General features: G+C 42.7%; 1 protein-coding gene across 1 annotated transcript in view; it reads right to left on the reverse strand.

Annotated features, from left to right (window-relative positions):
* Nucleotides 1–203: 203 nt before the first annotated feature.
* The window catches only part of LOC141941657 (TOG array regulator of axonemal microtubules protein 2-like), a 66,835-nt gene continuing 45,086 nt past the window's right edge, over nt 204–21,952 (reverse strand). Inside the window, 6 exon segments of the mRNA XM_074864627.1 lie at nt 204–471; nt 474–575; nt 2,857–2,943; nt 16,938–17,154; nt 18,306–18,483; nt 21,134–21,237. Of these exon segments, the coding sequence (XP_074720728.1) occupies nt 335–471; nt 474–575; nt 2,857–2,943; nt 16,938–17,154; nt 18,306–18,483; nt 21,134–21,237 (825 nt within the window). The 3' untranslated portion in view covers nt 204–334.

Raw genomic sequence — 21,952 nt, forward strand, 5'->3', positions numbered from 1 at the left:
TCACCTGATCAGGGCGAGATACCCGACGATTGCACGTGCGTCTTCCCAGGCGCCGGGGCAGCACCTGCTACGGCTGCTTCTGCCCCCTCTGGGCCGTCTTCTCTTGCTCGGGCGAGCACCGACAGGAGGGTCCCTGTTCAAGTACCACTTGCTGATGTGGAAGTCCCGGACACAATTTATACAACCAATGTGATCGAGTTAATGCCACTTTATTAAAGGACACACAGCCCTTTATACAATAGCATAAAGTAGACATGTTGCTATTTTATCGCGATATAGACAATTTCCAGCCATTCCACATCTCTCCATCAGCTCCCTGGAGCACACCAAGTCTTCACCCGATATTCAGGCCGAAAACGTTCCAGAGGTTCTTTGCCACATGCTGAGGCTGAGTGGCGGCGTGGTCCCTCAGGCTCAAGCCCATCACTTGGTTGAGGGTCTTTGCAAGCTTGGCAACCACAGCCCTGACAAGCTTCCGACAGGCAGGGCTCTGTTTCCCAGGAAGGACCAGAGTATGGGCAGGGCATAGTGCTTGACAGCTTGGGGTTTCGAGGGATAAAGAGATGCCACGAGCACTGCCAAGTGAGAGAGACAAGCTTCTTAACAACCTTAATGCAAACAAGAACCTACCTTTATTTTTGGCTCTTGGAAGCCTTTTCTGGCTAATATCAGCAAGCACAAAGAGCCCGATGATCCAGAAACAGGCAACAGTGGTTGATCATCCACTGAACAGAACAACCAACTGCTGAGGACCTTTAATTTTTCCAAATCAGAGGCTTTGCATCCGTGACAGACTTAGTAAAGTGAATCACACACATTTTGTAAATCATTTCACTATCCACTTCTGCATTACAAATGACAAAAATGTCAAATCGCTGTTTCCTTCCATTCAGAAGTTGTCTAAACCAGCTGCTGAAGATTCTGAAATGCAGCTTAGAGAGGTAATTGAAAGATTTCTAATAAAAAGGATGATTACTCTTTTGGTGACCTTTGATGAAAAATGCCAACAGTCTAATCTGGCAGTTCCCTTTGCTCAGTGGCACACAGTAAACGGCAGTGTAATAACACACTTCAAAACTCCAGCCCACAAAAGATGTGTGCCACTTGACAGTTTTATTAGAAACATCAGTGACTAACTGATGTCTTTGGCACAATGGTCTAACCTGAGGTTTTTTCCCTTCATACTTGGTGGTTTCTAATGAACAGCTGTTTCAAACGTCAGGATGTCTTAGATAATTACCCAGACCCCATTGCCATGGCATTTGGACATCTCGCAATTTTAATGGCATTTACCCTCACAATGTTCCCTGAAATAGGGATATAGAGATAGAAAAAAATCTTACGCAGGGAGCTGAAATCTAACAAAAACCAAGCGTTCCCTCTCATTCTCTCTGAAGTCTGCTCTCAGCTCATTTTCTGAACTGAACTATATTGAATACAAACAAAAATTTACGACCAATAGGCTCCTTGCACGGCAGATTTTGCTGAGAGATCAAAATCTGAAATGGTCTGGAGACAGAGTTCTTATTTTCTTTTCAGTGGAAATGTTAATGTGATTCTGTTATAAAGTAACCATTTCTTATTCTGTAGTGGAAGGACCGCAATTTTCTCTATGCTGTTAATCTAGCATAAGTCATCAACATTTAAACAGCTCCTGAAAGTACCTAAAAACAATTCTGCTAAGAAGGGTTATGGTACCTATTTTAAAATGGGAGTTAATTTGAGTTTAAATGCTATTAAACACAGCGGTCACTATGGAGCTTCAGAAGAGACAGAGCTCTCTGTTTCCAGTAAATCGTAGAGAGAACATCTGCTCCCTCTAAAGCAGTCCCAATTTATGTTCAGATGCTTTATTTGAAAAAAGATTAAAATAACTGTAAAACTAATTCGATGTTTATGGAGATTTACTTTATGCAAATGATCTTTAAAGGCCCTTCCACATTCGCTATGGCTAAGCATGCCCTTTTGAGATTCATAATGAAGAAGCAAAGTGTATTAAACCTTGGATTAAAAGATGCTGGCATAATTAGCAGTGGATTCAGCCCTAACTGAAGCAAGGGTATAAATAGTCTTTTCTAGTATATATTGAGATTATCATTTTTTCCATTCCCTGGCTATTGCTGACATAGCAAGCTACTATTCTAAATCAATTATCAGCTGCCTTTGTAGTGTGTCGGGCACCACTGATATAGAAATAGACTGTTTGCACACCCTGAAATGCTCGGAGTCCAATGTCATATCTGCAACACGGGCAGGGAGCCTCAGTGGGTTGGGCTAAATGGGTTGGGCTTCTGCCCCTCCGTCCCCAAATTCTGCCTTGCGCAAAATCCTTGCCTGTAACATGTGTGTTGAGTTTTCACCTACGCTATGACCCCCAGGCTCTGCAGAACTCAGCGTCAAAAGTTTCCGACAGAAAAATGAGAATCCCGTGATGACAAACCAAACTGATTGTCAGAAATACCAGTGACCACAATTTTTTCTGAAGGATGGTTGTTCACGTTAGAAAAGGGACCTCTTCCAGGTCCACGACATTTACGGTACTGTCCTTCAAAGAGAGGAGCCAGCCAGGGTATTTTTAGCCCCTCTTTTTCCTGGAGGCAGCTCCTGAGATGCCCCAGTGAGAGCTCAGCGCCGGAGCCCGAGTGCTGTCCTCATCTCACATGCTGCACACCTCTGCAGCAGCCAGGCAAACCCCTGCCAAATACACCTATTACGTGTATCTCACAGGAGAGACAAGCTCAGAACCTTCCAGTGTTTGATGAGCTACTGCACCGTCTATTCAGAGGCTTTCCCTCTAAATGTTCCCTCTGAAGACTTCTTCATTTAGAAGTGGAGATTAGCTGAAGCAGGCAATACCTGAGAGATGTTCTGTGACATCCAGCAGAGCCTGGCCGCTGAGGAAACGCACTCGGTGGCCAAAAGCTTGCAGCATCAGTCTGTTATCTGAAAGAGAAACATTTCTTTCTGCTCACACTGCTGAGGTTACAAGAAAAAAAAGAAAGAGGGAGGGGGAAGGGCAGAGGTAACTGCATTTTGTAAAATAAAGTAAATTTCAATCATTTTCTGAGTTCTTTTCTTCTTCTCTCCTTCCAGCTTTACTTGGGGGGATTTTAAATTCAAAAAGAAAAGCTTTCATTTCACATTTGTAAATACAAAGTTGGCCGCTGTACAAGGAGCTATGTTAAACATTTCACATCAGGGCCCTCAAAATTTAAGTCCCAAGTAAGCAGTGAAAAGGTTTTGTGTCCCGGAGCTTTGCAGAAGTGACCTCCTCCCTCCTCTAAGGAGAAGGGTGAGAAGGCTCAGAAGTCCACACATCCATTCACACTTTAAAGATAAGCTGGTGTTAAAGATTTAAGTTACCTGTTGGGATCTATGGACAAGACTCCCAAGTTACTCTTACAACAGAGAATTACTGCTTATTGCCAACACCATCCACTCTCAGGGGCTCCTGTAACATCTCTCAAATCAGATCTTGGCAGAGAGACTGGAAAACAAACTCATTTTCCAATACTTGACTATCATATGTATTTTAGTTTTCCTATGCTGCCTGTTGTTGATTTGGGGTCTTGTTTGAATTTATGAACTGTTGCCCGGATTGGTCTGCAAGCCTCCCATCTTACTGCTTCGATAAGCCAAGCAAAGCTTTTCTTGGAGGCAGAACGCACGTGGGATGCGCTACGATACCTCGCAGTGTCACCAGGAGTGGCACCGATAAAGTGAGCAACCTACTTCTTTGTGAACCGCTACAGAGACAAATCCCAAAGTGGTTTTAAGTAGCACTGTGCTATTAAGTGCTCCTTTCTGCATGAGATATAAAAAGGAAGACCCTAATGATCTTCTTGCAAGCATGCAGTAAAGAAGTGATCCCGCTATCCTAATTAAGCTTCTGCTTTGGTAATTACCCTCTTCTCATTCACCTTTTTAAACACTTCACTTTTTGCTTCACACACTTGCAGCATTGGCAGACACAGTTTCATACTTGCTGTTCCTCCCCAGAAAGTTACCTTACAGCTGCTGCTTTGAAAAAAACACCCTGACATCTGGAGATCTTGAAGGAGCACAAAATGTTAATTAGTCGTTAATATCAGGATCTACACAGATTTTCAGGGGAACACTTGGGTTTTGGGCGGGGGAGGGGGAACTGTTTGTTTCCTTGGTTTTTAGGAATCTAAGCGTATAGGCACTATTGACCTTTCAATTTAAGGGTTTCAAATGCCCCATGCATTTTGAAACACTAAAGCTCGAGTCAATAACAAATTTACCCAACCATTACTTTCGCTGCCTTGAGAGACCTAAAGACAGAGCAGCTTTTAATGGCTGTTAGAGAAAACAAGGCAGCAGGCAGTTCAATTCTTATTAACTCAGCTTTAATTCTCTGCGCTACGTAGTAGCTAAACCTGCTGGCTACAGGACAGGCAGCCCAGCATTTGCAATAAAAGCAAAAGAAGAATCTGCTTCTCCACACTCTCACTTTCACTGTGTCCCCCTCTTTGCTACCTTAACACCTACAGGAGAAACATCCTTCCCCTCTTGTAGAGGGCTGGTTCCTCCGGGAGCTACTCGGGCTGCTGGCCTGATTCCGCACCCTGGGGTCAGGCAGTGGCCATCTGAAGGGCATTTCTCTCATGACAGAGAACAGGGTAAGACAGATGTCAGAGCAGAGCAAGATCTACGTCATGGTCCCATTGCAGTTGGGCTTGATTTGCTGATTTGCCCCCATCTACAAGGTGGCTCCCTTGAGTGGGAATAGGTTCCCAAGTCACAGCTAAGGAATGTGTGTGGCCTTCAGCTGCAGACATTCAAGCCAATGTCACAGTCAAGCTAAACAAATTATTCAGGAGTTATTTGGAAGCAAATTAGTGTGTTTGTAGGTAGAATTTTGGTCTTGGGGATGGGGGGTTTTGTTTTGGGTTTTTTATTGGGTTTTTGGTTTTGTTTTTACATCAAGTGATCAAGGCATTTTCTAATCAGCTTGCATTTTTGCATGGATGATTAAAGGTGATAAATGAGGAAGCCTCAGAATCTGAGGCATGACAACCCAGTCTCAAAGCAATAGCTGGGCTCTTAGCTATGAAACTCAGTGGAGCAACAGGACAAGACATTGCGCTCACTTATTCTAAGCTACGAGCGCTGCACAATCCTTTAGAGTTCTGGGGGGGGGGGGGTGTCATTTGCCACTTGATTTTCAATTGTAAAGGCAGACAATTTTAAAGCATATGGGAAGGTTTCGCTTGTGCATTTTTCCAGTAGAGCCTTCTTTCCACCACTAACTGAATTTTGAATTATTTGAGATTCAGCTGCCTGTTTGAATTTTTGCAAACATTCACAAAAATGAGCAGAACCAAAAAAATCTATCCCACCTTGTTTGCTTGAACGTGTCTCTGGGTAAAGGCAGTGTGATGCGAGACAGATGTGCCTTGCTCCTGTTCTGACATCTACCAGCACGGAAAATTTACAGTGCTCTCTCAGAATTGGTGAGAAGGGAATGACAGAAAGCTCCATACAAAACCCTGAAGGGATCTGTTTGCCACAACCTCTGTTAGCAGGATTCTGCAACTTTTCCCCAACCTTCTACCAGGCACCACAAAAAATGGGTAAGGGCCAAAAGCAGTACAGATCTCACACCCTTCTCCCCGCTTCATGATTGGGAACAAACCTATACTTGGGACACAGAAAGGCGGTGGGTCAGCAAATTCACTGAGTTCACAAAGCAGCTGGTGTGGAGGAAGTTGTTCATTCCCCTTTAAGACCTGCCTCTTCAACACTAAATTTTTCAGGCATATTCACCCAGTGCTGCATTTTCACAGCTGACATAAATCTGCGTGGCAAGGGAATTTACAGCAGACCTTGGCTATGTAGTTATTGGCTATAGCAATCTTGCCCCATGCAGAACAACATGTGGAACAAGCCATCATTTACAGCTGGATTTATACCTGTTTGTTCTAAAGAAATGAACTTGGCAAATCATAAATTCCCTTTTATAAAAAGAAGACAAAGAAGAAAGGTGGGAAATAGATGGGACCAGCTAATGCCTGTAATGTAAAGCCTTCCAGAAAGCAGTTCTGCAGAAGCTCTGATGGGTCAGTGTCCCTTCATGCCAACAGCAAAGCAGTTCATTTGGGAAGTCAAATTGGGGCCAAACAACCTCCAAAAATCCCTTCGTCCCTGAATTCCAGCAAAGTTGTACTCCAGGATTTATTGTTCAGCTCCTTCTGCACCAAAGCAGACAAGCAGCGTAGAGCCGAAGGCTCCTGGGACTTTGGGGAAACGCTGGCACACAGTCAAGCCTGTCTGGGAACTGGTGCATAAGGACTGCATCACCACAGTTGCTGGTTACCCAGCTCACCAGTTACAGCTGGCAGGAATTCAGGTCCTTTGAAATATGGCATAAATGACACGAGTGAGTCGCAAACCTGTCATCAACCATAGAACCCAAACACTTCATGTGGAACCTGCTTGTCTATAGTAGATCTTAATCAGTGTAAAAACACTCCTGGTGAACACTTCTATTGATGGCATTCATCTTTCCAAAACCAAATTCCTTGCATGCCTAGGTATGCACACACCAGCTCTCATCTCACATTTCAACAGAAGTTAGAGCTGGAGTAAACAGCACATGAAGAGCCCCAGGGACCACAAACTTCTGGTCACAGCTGCAGCGATGACAGTGGTAACACAAGTATTGCCAGTGTGCTGCTGAATCTACACCAGAAGATCAAAAGGGAAATTCAGGCCTGGATTCCTCTCACCAAACGTTAAACACTTCACTGGGGTTTCAGTGGGCAGACGTAAACACCTCCAGCAAGCTACACAGAGCAGTCTGAGTCTCCCTACACAATGGAAATGTGTGCGAAAAGAAAACCAGTGAATGTCAACACCTCTCCACTACATCCTTGCAGCTGGATTCTCCAGGGGATCCAGCTGCCTAAAACAAAGTGCCTAAGAATAACCTACGAGTCACAGAGAACACCACTTGCTACACACTTGGGTCCGGTTTTCAACCGTGTCCCCTGGCTGCAACCAACCCCATCAGACCCTTCTGTACTCACTGTTGTGAATCATCAATATCAACCATAAAACTGGTGTGAGAGAAAAAAATCTTAGTATAATCCCGTTCTAGTTTACTCCTGTTCTTTCATTTCTGCTTTTCTGACTCCCTTCTTTTTAGGTTACTGCCTCCAAATCAAGGCAAATTGAAACCTGTGGCAGGTGAGGGAAAGCAGGGAGCTAACTTCAGGATAGCTTCTAAGAAATACATCCTACCCACATGCGTACAATCAGTTTCTAGAGCAGATCACAAGGGAACAATTCCAAATACACTGACCAAAAAGTAGCTGTTAAAAACTCTTTTGATGAACTATGAAGACACCAACGTAGACTTCTGTAGTACTACCCATGAAGGTGTTACTGAAAATCCGGAATAAAGAATTTATCAACACCAATTTGATGCAGATAAGCAGACACTTCTTTATTGATGGCCGGGCGCGCAGGGGAGTATTCTCACCAACAACGCGCACCAAGCACTGAAATCACACATCTTATATAGAACTTACTCATATACAATTCCCAAGGACACAGTTTCATACACAAACACAATTCCCAAGGACACAGTTTCATACACAAACATAATTCCCAAGGACACGGTTTCCTTGGCAGGTACTTGTAAACTGTTACCGTTGTTTCCCCCAGTTCCTGTTAATCCTAAACTTTGACAACTACTTGTATTCTCCTGGTCCTATATATATATATTATAAATCAACTTACAGATCAGTTTGTATTTGGTTACCTAGGTCCCAAACGTTTCTACTAAATGATTATGACCAATCTCTTCGGCCTTGGTATGGGACTGTATAGGTGATTTTAAAGCAGCAATTGGTTGCTAATACAAACCACAACAAGTAAAAAATTTACTAACTATTTCTTATGATTTTATATTTCTATTAAATCAAACACAATTTCTTCTACTTATTGGTAAATCGATAACATTTCCCCCCTTTGAAAGTGTTGAAAATTATTTCAATACTTTCACATTTTATTCATTTTCATTTTCAAAGTTAGTATTTGTTTCACCATATTTTGGTGGCGGACTGTATTCAGGTGGCATATGTGGTACTTCTCTCATAATCCTTCGGTGGGCTGCAAGTCTATTAATAAACTGTCTTTTAAGACAGGCATAAATTAACATGATCATCACAAAGACAATTAACAGCAAAAACAAGGTCTTGATTAGGGATTTCAGCCAAGAGCTCAGGTTCTATCCTAATCCACTAAAAATCTTTCCCAACCAATCTTCGGACATATCTTCTCGAATTGTTTCTGTTTCTTTTTCAATTTTGCCTAAGAGATCTAAATCATGCTCTACATCCTGAGTGACATTAGGAATATGAATGCAGCAATGATCTAAGCTATCCTTGAGAGATCCACACGCTCCATGCTCCTTTGGCAGAAGCATGTCTAATGCCATCCTATTCTGAAGTGTCATTCGGGAAGTTGCCTGTAATTGAATGTTTAATTCTTTAAATCCTTTCCTTGTGACGTTGGCCAATTTTTCTACTTGTCCTGTTAACTGATAGAGCCGTTCCCTGTTTCTATATGAAGCTATTGGGTTCAAAAGGGACTCTAAGGCCCAGCCAATTTTCACTCCTGTTGATGGTTCATTCCATGTGTCATCATCTGTTTCAGACCTCTTGGTTCGTTTTAATCTTAAATCTTCTAAGGGTCCTTTGAATGGTGATTTCTTCCAACTTGGACACAATGTTGACAGGCCTAAAGTAACTTGTTTCACCTTACCGTCTACTGGTAAGTGAGTTCTCCAGGTTCCATCACTTAATGCCCAAACTAAATGTCCTGGACTCTGAATGGTAGATTTCTTACAACTAAAAAGGTATCCTCTCCTGGGTATAAATATACTTGTCAAAGTGAGGTTATTATGAAAACCTCGACAGTAACAACCAAACTTCAAAGCAGCTGCTAAGGGAGGAATTCTTTGAATTATTGAGTCTGCGTTGCTGCAATCATACACCTTTTCACACTTCCACCATGGTACTACATGTTCCTTTTCTATTTGTGTAGTACCTTTATCTACTACTGAAGGAAGAATTGCGAGTACACCTTTAATCCAAGTACCATCCCAAGTAAAACACCAGGGAGTTCTTATGTTCCAGGTTGGTCAAATTCACAGTTGAAATTCCCCAAGGAATAGATTCACCTACTGCTCTTGGTATTGGTAAACAAGCAGTAATCTGTGTAACATTCTGCAAATTGGCAAATCCCTTAATCAATCCTAACATCAAATTTTCTTCAGACATTTCTTTGGGAATGTTAATCAATTGTTCTGTGTCTTGTCTTTTGTTTCTCACCACCAAATCAGTCCACACCAGTGTCACCTGCCTAGCTAACACAAAGAGAATAATCACAAACTGATATAAATAAGTCTTTGGATCACGGCTAATAATCTTCCATGAAGTGGGCGCCTTCTTCACCCGGGTTTAGTGTATCCAAGCATCTGATTCTGCAATCTTGATAGCCGTAAAGGTGGTTAACAGTATCTGGAAAGGTCCCTTCCAGCGTTCTTGCAGAGGTTCGGAAGTCCACGTCTTCACATAGACATAGTCTCCTGGTTGAAAGTCATACACAGGGTTTTCCAGGGATAATGGTCTGTTCCACAGTATTGCGCTCCGAATTGCAGTCAAAGTTTTTCCTAAAGAAAGTAAATAGTTATACACATCTTGCTTCCCTTTCACATGCATATTTGGATTTGGTTCTGGGGATTCATAAGGTTTCCCATACAATAATTCATAAGGACTGACTGAGGTTCCACCTTTTGGTTGTACTCTAATTCGTAACAATGCCAGTGGAAGCGCTTGAGGCCATTTTAAATTAGTTTCTTGACAGATTTTGCTTATTTGTCTCTTTAAAGTTTGATTCATTCTTTCTACTTTCCCACTGGATTGTGGCCTCCATGAAGTATGTAAGTCCCAAGTGATACCCAAAATTTTGCTAATATTTTGGACTACTTCTGCAACAAAGTGTGGACCTCTGTCAGAGGTAATTCCAATAGGAACTCCAAATCTTGGAATTATTTCTTGTAGTAACCACTTTACTACTTCTTTTGCTTGTGTGGTGCGACAGGGAAAAGCTTCTGGCCATCCTGTAAAAGTATCAACCCCCACCAGGATGTATCGATACCCATTTTGTCTAGGTAATTCTGAAAAATCTGCTTGCCAATAATCTCCAGGTTCCGTACCAGATTTTAACCTACCCATTTGAACTCTTTTCTTGATCACTGGATTATTTTTCAAACATACTTCACATTTTGCAGTTATTAATTTAGCCATGTCCATCATTTTCACTGATATAACTTGTTTTTGTAAAGATGTTACTAGAGCTTCTGCTCCCCAATGACATTCTTGATGTTTGGTTTGTATTATTTCTCTCATTAATGAAGGTGGAACTACTACTCGTCCATGAGGAGTTATCCACCATCCAGCTAAATTTTTTCTTGGCATTCAAAAATTGACCTAGTTTCTCATCTTCCTCCGAATATTTTGGCTTTTCTCTAGGAAGGGTTACTGTCTTGGAGGGAATTAATGCCATTTGGAATGCTCGTCCCTTTGCTATTTTCTTTGCCATTCAGTCAGCCAAATTATTTCCAACAATTTCTTTTGTGTTCCCAATTTGATGTGCTTTACAGTGCATGATTGCTACTTGATCTGGTGTTTGAACTGCTTGTAATAATTGTAAAATTTCATTTTGATGCTTAATATTTGATCCCTGGGAGGACAATAATCCTCTTTCTTTCCACAAAGCTCCATGGACATGTACTACCCCAAAAGCATACTTTGAGTCTGTCCAAATATTTACTTTCTTCTTTTCACTTAGTTCTAAGGCTCGAATTAAAGCAATAAGTTCTGCTTTCTGAGCTGATGTGGTACCCGTCAATGCCTTTGCTTCTATAACTGTGGTGTCTGTTCTTACCGCATATCCAGCGTATCGGACCCCTTGCTCCATAAAGCTGCTACCATCTGTATACAGTTCCCAGTCTGGTCGCTCCAATGGTACGTCCTTCAAATCGTCTCGACTGGGATAAACATACTCAATAGTAGCCAAGCAGTCATGTTCCAGTTGTCCTTCTTCCTGTATGGAACTTAAAAACACTGCAGGATTTACCAGGTTAGTTGTTTTTAGAATCACATCATCTTGTTCAGTCAGTATTACCTGGTACTTCATCATCCGGCTCGGAGACAGCCAATGTCCCCCCTTTTGTTCTAAAACAGTTATCACCATGTGTGGGACATAGACTGTTATTGTTCTTCCCAAAGTCAATTTCCGAGCTTCTTGTTTGAGCATCACTGTTGCAGCCACTGCTCGAAGGCAGTTCGGCCACCCTTTACTCACTGTGACCAGTTGTTTGGAGAAGTATCCGACCGGTCGTTTCCAGCTTCCTATTCGCTGCGTCAGCACACCCAACGCCAGACGTTGTCTCTTATGGACAAACAACTGAAAATCTTTGGTTAAATCCGGAAGTCCTAAAGCAGGTGCAGACATTAAGGCGCGTTTTAATTCCATAAAAGCCTTTTGCTGTTGTGGGCCCCATACGAAAGGAAAGTTTTTCTGGGCCTCATACAATGGTTTAGCTATCAGACCGTAGTTCATGATCCAAAGGCGACACCACCCCACCATTCCCAAGAACGCTCTGAGTTCATGAATATTTTTCGGCTCAGGTATACTACAAATAGTTTCTTTGGGATCTTTTCCTAATTGTCGCTGCCCTTTTGAAATTTCAAAGCCCAGATAAATCACAGTCTGGCAGGCTATTTGGGCTTTCTTCCGAGACACCTTGTACCCATTCAGTCCCAGAAAATTTAAAAGGGCTGTTGTTACCTGTATGCAGGTAAATCTTTCTTCTGTGGCAATCAGTATGTCATCCACATATTGTAAAAGTAAATGTCCAGGCCTTGGTTTATCCTGTTTCCAAATTTCAAGCTCTTTTGCCAGCTGATTTCCAAAAATCGTTGGGCTATTTTTAAATCCTTGGGGTAGTCTTGTCCATGTCAACTGCATTTTTCGTCCCGTTTGTGGATTTTCCCACTCAAAAGCAAGCAATTTTCTGCTTTCCTTTTCCAAAGGTATACAAAAGAAAGCATCTTTTAAATCAAGCACTGTAAACCACTGATGAGTCTCCTTTAACGCTGTTAACAATGCTTAAGGATTTGCCACCACAGGATATATGTCCTTGACTATTTGATTTACTGCTCTCAAGTCTTGCACTAACCTATATTCACCCGAGGGGTTTCTAACTGGTAGAATAAGAGTATTATACTCAAATTCACACTCTCCTAAAATTTTGTACTCCAAAAATTTATCAATTAATTTCTTCAGCTCCTGTCTAACTTCTGGTTTGATTGGATATTGCTTAATTTTTACTGTCCCTGCACCTTCTTTTAAATCTATTTTCACAGGCTCTGCCAATTTTGATTTGCCAGGAATATCTGTTTCCCATACTGTAGGAATCACTGCAGAATCCACCTCTGGTGGAATTTCCTGCTCTTTCACTTTTTCCTGTATCATCAGGATTTCTCCTGTTTTTGATTCAGGTATTTTCAAGAAAAGTTCTCCTTCTTCAAAAACAATCTGTGCATTTAATTTGGATAACAAATCCCTTCCTAACAAGGGTATCGGACATTCTGGTACATACAAAAATTCATGTGTAATTATTTTATTTCCAAATTTTAAATCCAGGGGTTGCAGAAATGGCCTATTTTCCTCCTTCCCTGTTGCTCCTATTATGTTTGCTGGTTTTGTTCCAATTTTTCCTTTACAAGTATTCAATACCGAAAATGTTGCTCCCGTATCCACTAAAAATTTAACTTCTTTATCTCCCAGCTTAATTACAACCAGAGGCTCAGCTGGGTTCCCCTCCAGTCCCCTTCGGTCATCTAAAACCATCAATTTGGCTATTTCTTGCTGAGCATTCCCGTTTCTTGGGCAGTCTCTCTTCCAATGTCCTTCTTGTTTACAAAAGGCACACTGATTCACTCCTAAGGGGGTATTAAAGTTTTGATTACCATAGTTCATAAATCCTCCCCTTCCACCAATTCCTCGTCCTCTTCCTCTGCCCCTTCCTCTGCCTGCTGTCCCTGTCATTACAGCCAACAATCCACTTTCTCTGGTCTTCCTTTCCTCTTTTTCCCTGTTGTTATATACTTTCCATGCTGCTTCTAGCATTTTATTCAAACTCCTTGAATCCTCCCCTTCAAGTTTCTGGAGTTTCTTTCTTATATCTGGTGCCGATTGTCCCATAAAAATCAAAGCCAATTGTATCTGAGCCGCCTCTGTTTCTACTCTTAAGTCAGTATATTTTCGGGCTGCTTCCTTCAATCTCTCCAGAAACGCTGAGGGAGATTCATTCTTATCTTGTCTCACCTCATATAATTTAGACCAATTCAGAGACTTAGGCATGGCATGTTTAACTCCATACAAAATCCATTTCTGGTATCGATTCAGTCTTTCTCTGTGCTCTACATTATTTGGATCCCACTGCGGATCCCCAGATGGAAAATTCTGCTCTACTGTTCCACCTGTTGTCCCACTCAATACAGCCACTTCTACCTGTGCTTTGCCAGTCTTTAATACCATCTGCTTTTCTGTATCATCCAGTAAATTATCCAAGATCACCTGTAAATCACTCCAGTCCGGATTCTGTGTTCTGATTATAGTATCTACCACTCTGCCTACTCTTTCAGGATCTTCTCTATATATATACCTGCTGCCTGTTTCCAAGCCATCAAATCCGTAACTGAAAAAGCCACTTTTACATACACTGGCCCATCATTACCAACGCCCTGCCGTAGAGGAGCTATTGTTTGCACCTGCTGCCGAGTTCTTCGGGAGACAGGAGTATGAATTACAATCTCAGACGGCCCTTCCTCCACATCCTCTATTCCACTACTCTCTGGTTCCTCCACCTGTTCCCTATATTCTCGCCCCCAATGTCTTTCTCTCCGCGGAGGGGATATATCTAATTCTGGCCCTTCATCCTTTTCAACAGAAGCAATTCTTTTCTTTAAACAATCTTTTCCCAACTCACATGTTGAACAACACTTTTTCACCTTTTTATCGTCAGAAGTCATAGCCATTACTAAATTATCCCTACTAATCAACTTAAATTCTTTTTGCCAATCTTTCCTCTGTCTTAAATAGAAAAATAAATCAACATATGGCACTTCACTCCATTTCCCTTCCCTTCTACAGAACAGCATTAACTGCAGAATGGTGTTATAATTCAGTGTCCCATTCATAGGCCATTTTTCCTGATCTTCCAAAATATACAGAGGCCACCACTGATTGCGATATTCAATCATCTGACTCTTTCGCAAATCATCATGCAAATCTCCCCAATGTGCTAACAAACATCCTAACGGAGAAGTTTTCGGAACTTTGTCACTTACGGCCAGATTACCCATGCTTTTACTTTTAAACAAATGAGTCAGCTTAGATGCCATAATAAATCACTTTACAATACAATATACAATCAATCACTCAAATCTGTCGCTTCGTTCTTCTCCGGCTGCACCCCTCGCAGAGTAACAGAAACGTGGATCCAAACTCCGCACTCTCTTCGTGCTCAATTGCACGTCTCACACTTACAAGCACACTCACACTCACACCTTTCCACAACTGTTACTATATACAAAGGTATATAACACAATATTATACAATTCTTAAATTCTTATACAATACTCTACAAAAAAATAAACAATTTTACAATATAACACATGTAAAACTTCTAACTTCTTGTTAGAGGCACTTCCTTTGAGAACACTATAGCATATAGGTTCTCTTGTTTCCCAATCCACAATTGTCCAACCCTGCAATAGCTTTCGCTTATGTCTTACGGGCAGACGCCTAGGCTTCCAATACACGAGGATCCTCTAGCCCAACCCTGCGCAGCTTTCGCCGCGTCTGACAGGCAGGCTTATACAGTGGGACTCTAACCCACTGTGGGGGACTCTAACCCACTTTCCAAGGGTGAGACTCTAACCCACTCCTAAGTGGGACTCTAACCCACTTTACAGGGTGGGACTCTAACCCACTCCTAGTACAAAAAAGAAGTGTCTTACCAAAATCCAGGGAACGTCGCGAAGAGCCTTATGGATCGGGGATTGATGGGTATCCCCGAGAAATCCTTGGTGCCGGCTGGAACCGATCAGGTCCCCAACTCCTCCGGTCTCTCTCAGCGAGGTCCCATCTGGGTCGCCAGAAACTGTTACCGAAAATCCGGAATAAAGAACTTATCAACACCAATTTGATGCAGATAAGCAGACACTTCTTTATTGACGGCCGGGCGCGCAGGGGAGTATTCTCACCAACAACGCGCACCAAGCACTGAAATCACACATCTTATATAGATCTTACTCATATACAATTCCCAAGGACACAGTTTCATACACAAACACAATTCCCAAGGACACAGTTTCATACACAAACATAAATCCCAAGGACACGGTTTCCTTGGCAGGTACTTGTAAACTGTTACCGTTGTTTCCCCCAGTTCCTGTTAATCCTAAACTTTGACAACTACTTGTATTCTCCTGGTCCTATATATATATATTATAAATCAACTTACAGATCAGTTTGTATTTGGTTACCTAGGTCCCAAACGTTTCTACTAAATGATTATGACCAATCTCTTCGGCCTTGGTATGGGACTGTATAGGTGATTTTAAAGCAGCAATCGGTTGCTAATACAAACCACAACAAGTAAAAAATTTACTAACTATTTCTTATGATTTTATATTTCTATTAAATCAAACACAATTTCTTCTACTTATTGGTAAATCAATAATGAAGGAACATGCCACTGTATTTACCAGTCCAAGGCATGCAAACACATAGCTTTTGGACAGCGATAGGGGATGGGCTGGAGGTGCACTCTGCAGGGTAGGTGCTCCCAGCCAAAGCAAGCCTGACGATCCCCAAGAGCTTCAGCATGACCCTGGCAGGCAGCAGAAGACATGGTTCAGGACACAGGGCAGATTGGGACCTCACCCTGTCCCTACTGCAGGTACATATTTTACATCAGCAGGTATATATGTGGCCCCATGCTCAAGCATCCTGAAAAGGGGACGATAATGGGCTGCTTACACTTCTGGAAGAAGGAAGTCAAGGCATTTCTAACCCCACACACGTGGAGACCTCCAGGCTGACTATGGAACAAGCATTTCATCCTTCATCTGATCTCTGCTATGATCTTTCATAACAGCATTGTACTAAATTCAAGGTCTCAATCTTTGAATTCCAAAGGACATCTTCATTTGGGCTTTACATGGCTAAACTGCTACCTAAAACTGCAAAATTAGTAACTGAGTTCAAAACTTTTCATATTGAGGTCAGCAGGGGCCAGACACATCTGCTCAGGAGAGCTGCCACTGCCACGGTGTGGAACAAAGTCCAGCAAGAGCAAAGAACCTCCACCACCCTTCCCACCATGCGTTCCAAGGAAAAAGCACATTCCTTTCATCTTGTTTTAGTGGATATAAACTTAATAGAAAGCACATCATAGAAATCCAATTCAATAAAAACAAAATGCATGCAGTTTCCCAGGAGGAAGGAAGAAAAATAATCATGACTGATGTTAGTCACTTCCCTCAAGCTCTTCTGGCAGGAACTTAAAATAATCCCTATAATGTCCTCTCTACTGAATTAATAATCAGACACATGATCCAGGTGATAAGCAGCATCCATTCAGCCGCACATCACAACATCGTACAACAGATTGGGATAGAGAGAATGCAGGCAGGACTTCATAATCATCTTGCAGCAGCTGGATACTTCCACAGATGACAACAGCTATCAACAGACTCAGTGTTCACTTAACTCCAAGGTGGAGAAAGCTGCAGTTGAGGAGAGCCAATGTCAGAGGTCAGCCTTACCTAGGTGAGCAATGGCTGCTTCCAGTGCTTTCACAGCTGCAGCATAAATCCCCGAGTGCTTGGAGTTCAGGTTGTCGATGACTGCTGATACCAGAGAGAATAGCACTGGGTGTAAGGCATCTTTGAGCACGGGTATTATCAAAGCCAGCACCTCCAGCGCCTGCTGGTTCACTTTCTTGTTGCAATCCTGAAGTCTCAGGACAAAAACATCAAAAATCTGTTAAGAAAACAAACTACATGAAAGTCTTTGTTTCAAGAAAGGATGTAGAAACAAGTACCCAGCAATGCAAAAGATGAATGTAATCCTTTCTGTCAGGTCAGCGCTTGCCAGCACGATTTCATTGTTCTCCTGTAGTGGTTGCACAACCTCATGCTGGTTGAAAAGATTTTCATCTTTTATTAAGAGGTTTGGGTGGGGACAGGATAGTTCATGTGGTGTTTCTCTTTACCTATAAATCACTAAATTAATCCCATTTTAATAATGCAAAATAGTATCTTTGGTATAGAGGTATGAAACCAGGTATTTCTGATGCCCAGCTTCCTATAAAATTGTCTCAAGTACTGAGGATAGTTTTGATTTTGCCAAAACTGTGGCTGGATGAGATCCCAGTTTTGTTTTACCTGTCTCAGAACCTGCATCTGGAGGAGTGCAGGGCTCTGATGAACTCTTCAGGATCCAGACCATTTGCCTAGCTAACAGGTAGACTTCTGAAGTTTAATGGGCTGTGCAGTTCTCGTTAGAGCAGGTTCAGTCCCTTGGCAGCCACATTATCAGGCACCATTTCCTGAAAAAGGGGAAAAAAGCAGCTGCTAGGAGAAGAAGGAAGAGAAGATCTGTCTCTAGCCATTTTCCTCCTCTTTCCAAAGAGAAAAAAGGACCCCCAGGAAGAATAACAATCCCAAGCAGGAAAGGGATGAGGACAGAACTCAATAGGCAGAGTTGTGTCTGCACAAGACAAGATAAAGTTTACAGGAGCATCCTTTAAAAACAAATATTTTTTTTTTTTTTAAATCAACCCACCCTGATAGTTCTATCTCCCATCCCAACCCATTTTAGTTCTAGAGAATAATTGCCAAGCTTTCAGAGGCTGGATTTCCTTTATTTCAATCTAACTGGTTGTAGGAGACAGCAGAAGCTACAGCAACAGTACATTCTGTCATCATCTCATGAACAGCACCAATAGGCACCTGCCATCTGGACTGAAATTCCTTGCCCTGAAGCCTGGAGTTGAATTAAATTATTCTGGGTAAGAAGGGACCAGCCTGTCCCAAGCAACATGTAGTGCCAAGACACACTGAGTTAACTTTACTGGTACAGGCTTGGGAAGGGAGCTAACAGGAAAGGAGCAATAGAGAGGCTCTACATACCTGGAAAATGTTAGTGGAGACGAACTGGGGGCTGCTTTTGCAGTGATCTAGGAGGAGCACCACTCCCTCCCTTCGTGCCTGAAAGTCCTTGGCTGTCAGGAGATTGCAAAGCTCATTGAGCTGGTCAGCTTCTTCCACAGCCCGAAGAGACGTGCGACCTACTGTCTGATGGGGTAAACTGAGTACATCAAGTCAGACTTCAAACTGAAAAACAAACACAAGGGAAGACCTTTTGATAATATCTTCAGTTTTTTGTGAGGAAAATATCTCAAGAAGACTTCCTAATGATGTGATCTCAGCTACATCCTGACCTGAAAAACAACTTGATCTCATGACAATCATTACGGGAGGTAATCTGCAAGTAACATTATTGCTAGTGCTTACTCAGAGAAACCAAGGCACCGAGGATGGGATTCATCTCATTTGTCTTCAGATGTCTTCCCAGGTACTCGTCTAGCATCCCTTTGTGGGGAAAAATAGGCACTACTTCAAAGTTTAAATGCCTCATCTTATGGGAGGTGTCTGTATTATAAGGAAATTAGTTACTCTGGAGAAGTCTCTCTACAACAGGTATGGGAATCTGGATAAACAGCTCAGATGCATCTGAACAGATGAATCCTGCCCTGAGAGATTAAGGGCCATATCTGAAAGGATCCAGAGGATCAGTAAGAGTACGTGCTGGGTTTGGCTGGGATAGAATTAATTTTTTTTATAGTAGCTAGTATGGGGCTGTGTTTTGGATTTGTGCTGAAACCAGTGTTGATAATTCAGGGATGTTTTCGCTATTGCTGAGCAGTGCTTACACAGAGTCAAGGCCTTTTCTGCTTCTCACCCCACCCTGCCAGCGAGCAGGCTGGGGGTACACAAGAAGTGCGGAGGGGACACAGCTGGGACAGCTGACCCCAACTGACCACAGGGATGTCCCACACCATATGGCATCACGCTCAGCATATAAGCCAGTGGGAAGAAGGAGGAAGGAGGGGACGTTTGAAGTGATGGTGTTTTGTCTTCCCAAGTAACTGTTACACATGATGGAGCCCTGCTTTGCTGGGGATGGCTGAGCACCTGCCTGTCGATGGGAACCAGTGAATGAATTCCTTTTTTTTCTTTGCTTGCACGTGCGGCTTTTGCTTTACCTACTAAACTGTCTGTATCCCAACTCACAAGTTTTCTCTTTTAACCTTCTGATTCTCTTCCCCATCCCACCTGGGGGGGAGTGAGCAGATGGCTGTGTGGGGCTTAGTTGGGGTTAAACCACAACACAGAGATAAAAATAGAAGCCAGACATCCCACCACTGCGCTCACATTATTGCTTCCCCAGGTACTGTATCCAGAGCTTAACAAACCCAGTGGGAACAATTCTCTTGGATCAACCTCTCTCTGACATGAGCATGGGGAGGTCCCAACTATGCTAGTGAGGCATGTGGTCACCTTCCTGCCACCACTGAGCGCAACAGAGCTAAATAAATCCACTCTGTTATCAGAGGAGAACAGGTACAAGTAGATCTCCCTCTGGCATGGGCAGACAGCAAGTACCACATTCCTATCTTGAATGCTGATTGCAGCACAGGGGAAAAAAACATGCTGTCCACCAGACAACTAGTAATGGGTCTGAATGACATGAATAGCTACAGAAAAAGTCCACGTTGAGATGTCTTTTGACCAGAACTACTCAGGAATTGTCTTGCTGGTACTGTTTGAGGGTCACAAAGCCATGATTCAGCCAAGGCAAGCCACATGCATGGAAAGTGCTACTTTGGGGAATGGCATCTTTGTTCTAGACTGGGACTTCTCATGAAACCACCCATCTAAAAAAGACTCCACTCAGGTAAGAACAGCCTGATTGAAATTACTTGTCCCAAGTCAAAGAGGACAGACGTGACCCTCTCACAGCCTCCACAACACTGTGCTGGCCACTGCATTGGATCTTCTGAGCTGCAATCAGTGGCTGTCTCTTCCTCTCTCTCACTTTTTGTGGAAAGCCAGACAACTTGTGTTCAGCCTAATGCAGAAGTAGACATTTTTTATCCTAGAAGATTGTGAGACTCTGAAATGTCAAATGACTGTCTCAAAGCTTGCTTGAGTCTGTGCAAACCTCAAGGACAAGCTGCGGCCTTTGGATTAGTCTAAGGAACGTCACCCAAGGAAGCAGGAGTGTATCGAAGGATGCACCCCCCACTCCCTTGCAGTTGCATTGTCAAACTCCTTACATAAGCCTCAAAGGGGGAGACACCAAATGTTTATCACTGACTCCATCCTGTAGCCATTTGTGACTCTATTGTTTACGCCAGACACCATGCATGCATTGCTAACGGACTGATAAGAGGCGAGCATTTCATGCCCATGAAGCATAAAGTCAGCAAAAACCTGTGGGACCAGAGGAAAAACTAAAGGTGGGCAGATATGCTAATCATCTGAGACGATGAACTTCAAAGGCAACAGAAAACTCTGCTGCGTGCGCACCCACCACCGAAGAACTGAAGACTGAGGACCAACGGGACACCGCTGGGTACACGGTGGTGACTATTCTTGCAACTCTATTCCAGATGCTTGCCTGATTTCTGTCTTTTCCTTCCATTCTGTCCTATCGCTACCACTCTTCACTTTTAATAATAGAAACGGTTTGGGTGTACGGCATGTGACCTCGTTTGTGTCTTAATCTCACTCTTGGGATCATATCGAAACCTCCCCTGACACTGGATTGGGACAAAGATTTGTAGGGCAAGGAAGCAATCTCTGGCACAGCTCCTCTCCACCAGATTTTACTGAGGAAGAGACATGTAAAGCTTGTCATGTGCTTTGTCAGATATAACACAAGTGCTCAGTACCTTTCATTAGAAGACAGGTTTTGCTGGGCCGTCATCAAGCTGCTCTTCCTAGACTTCTTGGGGGCCTTCACAGATGGAAGGTCACATTTATGGTCTTCTCCGCCCTACATATATATAAAAACCCATGAATTTATAGAAGATAAAACAAGAAATTACTTGTTTAAAACACAAATTATAACCAGGACCACTGCTACCAAGAAAGGCTTAGGAAAACACTTCGTAACTTAGACAGGGAGACAGGTCAGAGATTCAGTGACGTCTACTATTTGTTTTCAATAACCCAAGGCTTTGGTGCTACCATAATGGGCAGCCATGTAAAATCCTGAATTCATGAGTCTTGAGCACAAATGGGAATAATGCGAACTGGTGGGGAACAAGCCTCCTGAAAGGGAATAGCGAGAAACTTTTGGACTGTCTGGAGGGTGGCCCATTGCGTTGCAAGTGGATTTGGTTCTCACTCACTCTCCCTGTTCCTGCACAAAGGCACATTCCTTTCTCAAATGTAAATGGAGAGGAATGGAAAAAAAAGGGATGATTTTCCACTGGATGCTGAATTCACAAAGCTTCTTCCAGCTCCACAGTGCGTGACAGCAGGGCAGTGTTGCCAGAATACAGACAATAGATGTACTAACTGTGATTGCCTTGTGCATCTTTTGTATATTTGGAAATTTTCTTGGCACTACTACTTCTTTGTTGCTAAGACTCTATTAGCTTATCAGAAGCACTATTCTCACTGCCTTGCTTCATTTGGGGAGGGTGTAGTGTTGGGTTTTTTACGCTTGAAGGTAAAACCATTTTCTCCTACTTCCCTTTCCTGTT

Source organism: Strix uralensis, chromosome 3, assembly GCF_047716275.1.
Source record: "Strix uralensis isolate ZFMK-TIS-50842 chromosome 3, bStrUra1, whole genome shotgun sequence".
NCBI classification, from domain to species: domain Eukaryota; kingdom Metazoa; phylum Chordata; class Aves; order Strigiformes; family Strigidae; genus Strix; species Strix uralensis.